Source organism: Bactrocera tryoni, chromosome 4, assembly GCF_016617805.1.
Source record: "Bactrocera tryoni isolate S06 chromosome 4, CSIRO_BtryS06_freeze2, whole genome shotgun sequence".
NCBI classification, from domain to species: Eukaryota; Metazoa; Arthropoda; class Insecta; order Diptera; family Tephritidae; genus Bactrocera; species Bactrocera tryoni.
In genome coordinates this window covers 49377685-49387287 of record NC_052502.1, presented here as the reverse complement: position 1 = coordinate 49387287, position 9603 = coordinate 49377685, and the positions used below count along the sequence as shown (strand labels likewise).

Genomic DNA, 9603 nt, shown 5'->3' with positions numbered 1-9603 from the left:
TTATTAATTTAATTAATTTAATTAATTTAAAATATTCTTCTCGACAAAAAATGGAATTAAGTCGTGTACATTTTCTGGTAATTATGTTTTACAACTTTCGTCGCGGATTAACTCATCAAGAATGCATAGATAAACTTAATTCAATTTCTGACAATGAAACTTTATCAAGGACCAGTATTATCGATGGTATGATTAAGTCAATCTAGGTCGTAGATCACTCTAAGACGAATTTCGAGAAAATCGTACAAAATCAAATTGATATTGCAAGATCCTCATATGGGCATTAGTGGGACATTATTTCATAAACTTTTGACTGTAAAAAAAATTGTTCACCATGGATCCCACACATTTGTCAATCACTCAAAAAGAGCTCGTGTTATTTGGTCGAGAGATGTGATAAAATAATACGTTTCGAAACTCGTATGTGACAAGTGATGTATCATCGTGGTAATTCGTATGAGCCTAAAAGCCTAAAAGAAAATAGCAGTCGACTGTATGGATTTTTCAAGATGAGCCGAATCCAACAAAAATTTTTCGCGCACGAAGCACTTCCAAGTAAATTGTCGCCTGTTTTTTAAAAAAACTGGACATGTCACTGGTACAACGCAGCGCATTAAATTCTGAATGATAAACAAACATTAACCCGCCGGTTGTCTTTCAAGAAATCGGAAGAACCAGGAGGTATCACTCTTCCTCACGAGAATGCTCTCATACATCGACTGAAACAATTGCGTTTTTGGTCACTCAAAACATCGATTTGATGAAACATCCTTCGTAAAGTCCTGACTTGACGACGAATGACTTTTCTAATTCGTTCGTAAAAAATAAACTAAAAGGTCTACGTTTTTCGACAGCTGAAGAGGCGTTTAAAATACATGCTTTGGAGATACTACAATCAGAGTGGCAAGACAGCTTCGACAATGGGTTCAAACTCATACAAAAGTGTATAGATCTTAATGTAGAATATTTTGAAAAACAATAAAGTGATTTTCAATGATTAAAATTTGTTTTGTTCTCGAGTCCCGAAATATAAATGGTAACCAACGTATTAAATTTTTGAACTATGTTTCGTGCAATTTCTGAACGTCGGACGTAAAATGTTAATCAAAGAGCGCAAATCTTCGACGAGCATTATTTTCGGTATTTATTAATTTAAATTATAAATAAATGTTAATAGTGTAAAGTTAGTTTTATGCTAGCTTTATTATTCGTTTATTTATTAAATAGACTTCTTAACAGTAGCAATAAGTATTTTTCTTTTAAACTGTTATAAATTCTTGTTCTCTGATTTAATTTTACGGACGTTAATCGCAAAAAAGCTATGTATGGTAGCTATAATATACAGATTTATATATGTAATTCGATAAATCGGGATCGAAACTCTTTTTTAATTGACCAAGCTTTAGAATACCATAATTTATATAAAAGTTCTGTTATTTATTCAATGTTTAATGTCTGTTTTTTATTTTCTTTTATTTTATGCTTGATTTTTTGATTTGCTTGATTTTCCATCAAAACTAAAGAAATTGCAATTCCAAAAATTATTAGTGAATATTAACGCACCAATTTTCTGCTAAATGAAACAGCAGTTAGTGTTTCACCTTTTTTTCTATATTTTTTAATCATTTTTTTCGAAATCAACAGAAAGTTTAGCTTTTTCTTCAGTTTTATTAGTTTCAAATAACAAAGAATGTTTCTTAGCACCCTTTAAACAGTAGTTAAGCAAACTTTAGCACTTGTTACGCCCGAATTCTGGCGGTGGGTTCATCAGAGTTGGATGCTTTTCTCGTAATTATTCTCTCTAAACTTTATTGTTATCGCTTTTATTATTTCGACCGATTATTTACACGAGAAATTGCATATAACTTTTCAATTTCCGTCAACATTTTTTTATTTTTCTCTTATTGGCAGCTAGTACTCTTCAAAATCTCCGATTAGTGCTTTTTCGTCAGACGATTCTCTAAGCTATATTAACAAAAATGGAATACTGAAGCGATAAAACTCCGAAGACTTGTTGAATACAAATCAAATTGCATCTCCTGACCTGACACAAGAAAAGTGAAGCACACTTTCCGTTCAAAAAGAGCAGAAAATAGCAACAACCATATATTCTTTTCGAATGTTTTCTGTATCAGTTATTGTTCACGCAAAGATGACAAAATCAGGAAACAGTAAAGTATGAAAAGTAAAGTTAATAATAAAAAAAATCGGAAGCACTGTATTAGTGTGAGGAAGGTGTGCTAACTGGTGACGCGAGGTGTATGTATATGCTTTTATTAGAAATAAATTGTTTTTAATTTTCGCTTATTCATATTCTTAGATGTTTTTGTTGTATATTTTTTTTAAATTAATCTTTATTATTTATTTACTTTTATTTTATTAATAAAATTATTTTTTATATTTTTATTATTATATTTTTTTTACATAGTTTTTTTTAAATATATATTTTTTTTAATTTTTGTTCATTTATTTTAAATACTTATTTTTTTAATTTATATTTTCTAATTTTGTTGTACATATATTTTTTTAATTAAATTTTTATTATTTTTACTTTTAATATTTATTTATTTTTTATTATTATTATTTTTTTTTTGATTAATTTTTTATTATTATTTACATAATTATTACTATAAATGCATATTTTCGTTTCCAACATCACAAAAAATTCCCAAAAACTCAGGAAACTTCAAAAAAAGGTATCTAATAAACAACCAAAGCGCAACAGTTAAATCCACGCGCACACGCACATAAGCACGAAAGACGCGTATACGCATGGTGACACACAAATACATTGAGCCAATTACACACACACATACACATACACAGAATTGGGCAAAATGCCCCGCTTTCGATTTTTCAAGAATTAACATTTACTCCGCCGAAACTTACTTGCAACACTTGCCGAATAGTTACACTTGTTTCTTTGTTTCTTATGCACATATTCATGCATATGTATTTACTACATGGCATTATATACCATGTTATGTGCAGCACAAATTCACATCCTTTGAAGGTTTATTGTTTAATTTTTACTTTGAATTTTTTACGCGACATTTTTGAAATGATTTTTTATTGCGTTTTTAGTTCTCAAAATACAACGTTCCACACGGCGACGCACACAATTGCACAAAAGCACAAATGTAAGTATATAATGTAATATCACTAGTCGGACGCACAAAACTCGACGCCACGCGACGCTCGTCTGTTCTGCCCGACGTCCAAAGTACTTATCCGCCGTTGCAACCAAACATTACATGGCTGTTGTCATTTCGACCAGTTCCAAATCGAGCGATGCGCCGCTCCATCGACTCCGAGCAACAAAGTACGCCGTGCCGTAGCGTAGAGACGCTGTCAATTCAGTGCAACTGTTTGGGGCGCGTTCTCATTGAACCGAGTTAATTATCCTCTGCACACACTCTGAACTCTTGAGCTCGTACGCTCCTGTTCTTGAGTGGAACTCAAGTGAATCGAGTGAGTTTTGCTTCGTGCTGTGACTCTTCGAAAGCTTCGATAGTTTGGCGTGTGCATTTGAATGTGTGTTTATGTGTATGTGTAGAGATATGGCTGCTATGGTGATTGCATTTGTGATAAGAGCTCAGATAAGCCATAGCAGGCACAAGGCAAGTTGAACGCAGGGTCGTAGGGAAATTATAGTTCGTATTTAACTGTGATTCGCAATATGTACGATATGATAAGCATTTGCCCACAGTAAAAAATCGTGTAAGCGAATATAATACAAAATGCTAAGGAATGATTTAAAAGAATCTTTGGTACATATTTTGGGTATAAAGCGCGTTCTTACTCAAATCATTCCAATAAAGCTGAATTTAAAAAAAAAAGAAGACCGTAAACAAGCCTCTTTTGACATGTTTGATAGTGCGAATTCCGATCTCACATTCATGGAGAGCATTATAACTGCCGAGGAGACATTGGTTGATGAGTTTGACATGCAAACAAGTCAACAATCATCGGAATGGAAAGGAAAAACGAGTCAAAACCAAAAAAAACCACGCCAAAGCCGTTCGAAAATCAGTGTGATGCTCATTGTTTTTTTCGATATTCGTGGTTTGGTGCATCAAGAATTTGTTCCGGAGGACGGTCAAATTGTGGAAGAACAATTCGGGGATTTTACACGATGATAATGCAACATTGCATCGAGCCATGATAGTGACTTGATTAAAAGCCAAAAACGCAATAAATATCCTCGGTCAACCACCGTATTCACAAGATTTAGCTCTCCAGTCGATCGAAGAGATAAAACAAATTTGCTGCAGGAGCTGAAGGCCATCCCAAAAAGTGCTTATGCTGGTGGGGATTACTTTGGGCTTCAAAATAAGTATTGGTGAATAATTAAGCATTTTCCGTTTTATTTACAATTTCCGGGTACTTTTTGTGTAATGGGAAGGAAGATAAATAGCTCGAAAAGTTTATACATATTTGATGGAAAAAAAATTCAAAGAGTATTTGTGTACATCTCAATTCTTACATGGAGAAAGTTGCTCGAGGTATTGAACGAACAAGGATATCAAATAGTTCTATAAGGATGACGATTTTGTGAAGCAGACCTCCAGAAAACGTTTTTCAGAGAGGTAGAAGATGTTTAGGCAATACTGAGTCATGCGTATCTAGCTAGCTCTAAGTCTTTCCATTCTTTCTAAAATTTACGGGCCGTCCTCACATGTACATATATACATACATACATTCTACCAGACAAAAAATCAATTTGAGAGCTTCAGCTAATCTAATAGGAATCGCTTTTACTCCGTATTAGTAGAATTTTCAGTGCTCGAGTAAAAAGATCAAATCATTTCCTGAAGAATTTTTTACGAGAGTGTCTATTTTGTAATTTTACACAGAATGATTTACTCCAAAGTATCACACATAATTGTTTTTTTTTCGTCTGCCTATTGCCTGGTGGTCATACGTTTTTCATTATTATTATAAATACAAAATAATCAGCTCTAGATTTATAAAATATAGGACTTAGAACAGACTGAAACAAATATCATTGGGATATGAGCGTCAAACGTAGAAGTTATGGAATAGGGCCGGTTTAAATAGTTTATTAATTGTAAAGTCAAAATGTAGATGACGGGATTCAATTCTTGGAAAGTAGATGCTAAAATAGCATCTGGGGAAACTTATGTAACTATTTTTTTATTTAATTTATTTTTTTTCTAATGATCCATAGCTTAAAACATAATCATAGTCGGAACGGACGGGGATTTTTATCCGCCCAAAGACTATCAATCCGGCACCATGCCTCGAAATAACTTCAGAATTTTTTAGCTCTCGGAAAACGAAATAGCTCTCGGTCTACAACAATATAAAATTTATAAGGGTTCTATCAAGACTTTTAAACCCTCCTTCAGAACGGAAAGATAGGATCAAGAACTATTTCAGTGGACGGCAGTCAGCAGCAGAATTTATATATAAATCTCTCTCCTTTTGGTCCGACTCTGTCAAAATAACGTTTTCTGTGCAAAAAGTTAGATTTATCGATGATTTATTACTACTCAACGGGGTTTGTGTAACCGAAGTTGCATAAAAATCCGTACTTAACCTCAACAAATAATTTTACATTTAAGCCGCAAAAGTGTGACTGTACTGTTTGAAAAATACCATTTTATGGCATGTGCCAGTATTCACGAGCCATTTTTTTAATCTCATACTTTCCTGTGTCCTCGCATTCATATCTTTGTAACACCAAAATAACGTCGGAAATATAAATTATATACAATATAAAGGATCAGCATGACAAGCAGTACCCATTTAGCCATGATCGTCTGTTTGTCTGTATTATGTATACGCGAACTAGTCCCAGTTTTCGAGATATGGATCTGAAATGTGGCACACCCAAGATGCCCCTCGTATGTCGAAACCACCGATATCAAACCACTATAGCATATAACTGCCATACAAACTGGCCGATCAGCCTCAAGCCTTGTATGGACAAGTTTTTAATTTGACAAGGTATCGTTACGAAATTTGGAAGAGAATATTATCAAATCGGATCACTGTACCATTACACCATTAAAATAGGCTTTTCGGAACCAAATTAAATAGCTTTTTATGCTCTAAAAATGCGCCTGTGAAGCACTTCAAAAAGTTCACAAATGTGAACAATCCTACTTTATTCTTCAACGTGTTGCGAGAGTACAAAAAAAATAAAAGAAACAAGACAAAAGGTACAGAATGAAATCAATTACATTCGACATGCCAAAAATAAACAGGAAATGATCTCGTTTGTGCCGATTCAGTGAGGGTTATTCGCACAACCGTCGGTATCTACAAGTTAGAGGCGGTTTATGCGGTCACTGAAAAAAGCAAAAAGCACAAATTGAACTGTCATGCGACAATGACACTTTTATTAATGTAAAGCGCTAATTGTTCGTTAGGCAATAGAATTGCTTCACGTGATGCAGCAGAACACAAGTGACTAATAACCCACTTTAAAACCACAGCGAACAGCGCGAACGTGAAGCGAAGTAATTAGTAGTGCATTAATGATTTTCTTGTGAGGAGACTGGGAGCCTCGAAAGTAATTAGAATAGGTTGTGATATAAAAAATATTAAAAAAAAGTATTGCAAATATTTTATTTTTACTGATTTTTACATTTTACGTCTTTTTTAGTAAGTAAAATAAGCTTCCTGTAAATGAAATGAGTTGAAATAATCTTTTTTACTATCTTTTAATCCAGTTCTTCGGTGAAGAACATTTCCAACAGCGATGGTTTCGCGCATTGTTCGCCATCCAAGCGAGCCGGCGACTTCCAGCGCAACAATGTGGGTATAACGGAGATGGGAGCGACAGTGTCCTTGCGAAAGGGATTTTGCATATCCTTCCAACTGGAAAAAGAATAATTCAAAATATTAATAATATAAACATAAGCCATAAGTAAAGAATTCGACCTACAATGCGCGCGGTCCAACATCAACAACAACAAACACTGAATTCTTATCCGCGTGTTCATTCAGAGCGGAAAGCACAAATGGTTCAGCTATGTAAATTGGGAATTATAATAATGATTAATAATAAAACCAAACTCAAATATATGTACGTAAGTCCATCTACAGCACATCCGCGGACAACTCACCTTCATTGCAGTCAGGACACCAGCTCTTGCCCGTTTCATCCTTCTCGCCGGTGAAGTACACATTCACTTGGCTGCTACCATCTTGAGTCAACTTATCCACAGTTTTGCGGAATGCCTCGTAACCACTTACTTTCAGTATCTCCATCTCAGCTTCCGAATCCTTCGCTTTGCACTTCGAACTGATCAATAACCAAAAGCTGGTAAATATTCTAAGGAAAATGTTGTTCTTTTCTTTATCACCTTGTAGAATCCAACGTTATCAGTTGTATAATCTATTACTAGTCGTTAAGATAAAGATTGATTACAATTGTTGAACCGGCAAACATAAATTTGTTTTGCTATTTTCGTGGCCTAAAATCAGCTGTTTGATTGGAAATGAACTGTCATAGCTTGAAAGAGGTGCTGCCAGATGTGTCGACGAGAGTGCCAGATTATCCAACATGTGCTTTTATACCAAACATTAAATTATTCTGCCATAACCAAAATGCGACAGAACGAAATCGTGCAGGAATCACTATAGATTCGCGCGGCAGCTTGAGTTTTTTTTTCTGCTATAGATGTCGGTTTTACTCCAAAGACACCACTCACTGGGAAGCAGCCAATGAAGGTTTTAGTGGCTGCATTGTGATTGCAACAGTTTCTCAGTTTCTAACGTTTGCTCCAAATTAAAACCGTAATTGAAATATTTCTCCATTTGATCTTTTACGTCAAGATAGGGGTCTTTCTTCTGTACAGCTCCACTGCTTTTTTCTTCTTTTTTATTGGTGTAGACATCGCTAAAGCGGTTATAGCCGAGTTTGCAACAGCGCGCCAGTCGTTCTTCCTTTTCGCTATTTGGCGCCAATTGGAGATTCCAAGGGTAGCTAGGTCCTTCTCCACTTGGTCTTTCAAACGGAGTTGAAGTCTTCCTCTTCCTCTGCTTCCCCCGGGGGGTACTGCAGCGAATACTCTCAGAACTGAAGTGGTCCAATGTCGTCGTAAATCTTGTACAGCTCATCTATTGCGGCACTCGTCGGTTCCAATGCGCAAAAGAACATAAATCTTCCGCGTAACCTTCCTCTTGAAAACTCGTAACGCCGACTTATCAGCTGTTAACATCATCCAAGCCTCTACACCATATAGCAGGACGGGGATGACCGTTACCACGACACTCGGGTCTACGTAACAGGAACGGAGACGGATTTTCTTCGAAATTACTTTAGGAATGATTTATGCCGCCACAACAACAAGCATGACAGGTAGTTCGAGTTAGGAGGAAACTCAATGCATTCTGTGCCTCTGTTTGCACAACTAATTTGTGTTAATATAACTTGGATCTGTATGATTGAGGTGTAGTACCTGTTTTTAGAGCGACACGTGCCTTGAAGTTTCCTGCAATACCGCTGTGATCAAGCACCCAAACCAGTCGAAGCAAGTTGGTGTTGTTGTTGTTGTTGTTGTGAGGGTTATCTAGCTCCTTTCGAGTTGTAAGGTTCAGATAAGTTGTCATTGAGATCATCCAACGGTAGGCCTGGTAAACGTGCTGTTTAAACGGAGTCGGAACGTAGGGAAAGGGGTTTCAGAAGTGTAAGGTTAGAAAGACTCGTTGCATGCTGGACATATATTTATATGTCGGGTCGATTTTGGATAAGTAGGTTTTAGCCTACTACAGTATCCACAACGAAAACACCCCAGCAGAAACTGAAGTTTCCTCGTCTGGGTTTCACTGCATCCAGGTGACCATATTGGTGCGTCGTAGTTAAGGACATACCGGCCGATTGCCTTATATTGTGCCAACAATGTTTCTTTGTCTTTGCCTCATGTGCTGCCGTCTAGCGACTTGAGGATTTTGTTGCAATTCTGTACTTTACTAATAGTTTTGTCTTCTCGCAAGGTGGTTTTTAGTTGAGGCCATGAACTAACTGGGCGTTTATGAAGCCAAGTTCTGTAATGGTGTCTTCACTATTGGGGAGAGGGGAGTTAGCGGATTCCCCTTTGTTGGAGTTTCCCAGGGTTCAGTAGTGGGAGCACTGTTACAATTTTCCACACATCGGGTATTTGAAGAGTTTTAGCATCGGCATGTTTATTCTATCAAGGCCAATGGATTTGAAAGATTTTGCCTTATTGATGACACTCTGACCTAACACATCGTTTGGCTTTATCTGCCGAAGGGTACAGTGTAAATTGCCGGCTAAAATAGCTCTCGCTCGCGTATCCGAAGAGATATGGCCATTGAATTGAGTCTCAACTCGGTCATCATGTCGCTTCGGGTTAAACAAAGCCTTGTTAGTAGTTCAAAGTTTACTCACGCCGTTGGAAAAGTTGCAAGACTTCAGGTGCTCCAGTCCAATCATGAAATAACTCCGCATTGAGTTAGGGATTCTAGACATACCTTCAGGGGTCAACTTTACATATATTTTATATAGATTACGGACACCAATTCACAAATTATTATTTCTATTTAAGTGACAAGAACTTCAATAAACAAATTAAATGAGCTAAATACAAAACAATTAAATTTCGCGCT

The 9603-nt window shown here is 36.1% G+C and overlaps 1 protein-coding gene across 2 annotated transcripts; it reads right to left on the bottom strand.

Moving 5' to 3' along the window:
* Positions 1 to 6572: 6572 nt before the first annotated feature.
* Positions 6573 to 7468, bottom strand: LOC120774545 (thioredoxin domain-containing protein 17). Of its 2 annotated transcripts, XM_040104276.1 has the most exons (4): positions 7338 to 7468; positions 7098 to 7276; positions 6917 to 7001; positions 6573 to 6849 (listed from the first exon to the last, which is right to left on the bottom strand). In XM_040104276.1, the coding sequence occupies exons 2-4, from the start codon at positions 7240 to 7242 to the stop codon at positions 6693 to 6695; spliced, it is 387 nt and encodes a 128-aa protein (XP_039960210.1). In that variant the 5' UTR covers positions 7243 to 7276; positions 7338 to 7468; the 3' UTR covers positions 6573 to 6692. The 2 variants fall into 2 exon arrangements, with proteins under 2 accessions (XP_039960210.1, XP_039960209.1); XM_040104275.1 differs by having other exon boundaries at positions 7098 to 7468.
* Between the last annotated feature and the right edge of the window lie 2135 nt (positions 7469 to 9603).